The sequence below is a fragment of the Monoraphidium neglectum genome (genome assembly GCF_000611645.1).
Source record: "Monoraphidium neglectum strain SAG 48.87 unplaced genomic scaffold scaffold02283, whole genome shotgun sequence".
NCBI lineage: Eukaryota > Viridiplantae > Chlorophyta > Chlorophyceae > Sphaeropleales > Selenastraceae > Monoraphidium > Monoraphidium neglectum.
Window position 1 is genome coordinate 10,031 of NW_014011345.1, and position 649 is coordinate 10,679.

General features: G+C 68.3%; 1 protein-coding gene across 1 annotated transcript in view; it reads right to left on the reverse strand.

Annotated features, from left to right (window-relative positions):
- The window catches only part of MNEG_10362 (protein arginine N-methyltransferase 1), a gene marked incomplete at both ends in the record, with an annotated part of 1,292 nt that extends 682 nt beyond the window's left edge, over positions 1-610 (reverse strand). Inside the window, 2 exons of the mRNA XM_014041170.1 lie at positions 139-279; positions 533-610. Of these exons, the coding sequence (XP_013896624.1) occupies positions 139-279; positions 533-610 (219 nt within the window). The remainder of the gene's footprint in view (positions 1-138; positions 280-532) is intronic.
- Positions 611-649: the final 39 nt, after the last annotated feature.

Genomic DNA, 649 nt, shown 5'->3' on the forward strand with positions numbered 1-649 from the left:
CTTTTACGCAGCCAGTGGCAACTGGCTGCTGTGCCGAAGCTGCCCGCCGCCTCCACCCCGGCCCCGGACACCCGCACCCTCAAACAGTGACTTGCAGCAGGGCGCCCTGCCGCTGCCTCTGCCGCCCCCCCCCCCCACCTTGTCCACGGGCAGGGTGACCTCCTCGGCCTTCCCCTGGACGATGGTCACGCTGTCAGCATACCCATTGTCCGCCACAATCTGCCGCGCCTGCTCGGCGATGCTGCTGCACTCGATCGCGTACACGTGCTTGGCGCCCGCCTGCGGGAGACGGGGACCGGGGGGATGCTGGGACGATCGCCAGGGTCTACATTGCTCAGGTGAGCCCCTGGGCGAGGGGCTCACCCCTCGCCCAGGCCGGACCTGCGTCAGGCCCCCTCAGACCCCTCCCAAACCTGCTCCTGCTGCGCCAGACCCGCCGCGCTGCCGCCGCCCGCCCGCCGCCGTGTGTGCCCCTGCGCGCCTTGGCTGCGAAGAGCGAGAGAATGCCGGTGCCGCAGCCGATGTCGAGGACGGTCTTGCCCTTGAACAGGAACGAGTTTTGAAGGATGGCGTTCATGTAGGAGCGCGTACGCACAGTGTCTTTGAGCATCTCCTCGTGAATACCTGGGGTGTAAGGGTGGGGCAGAGG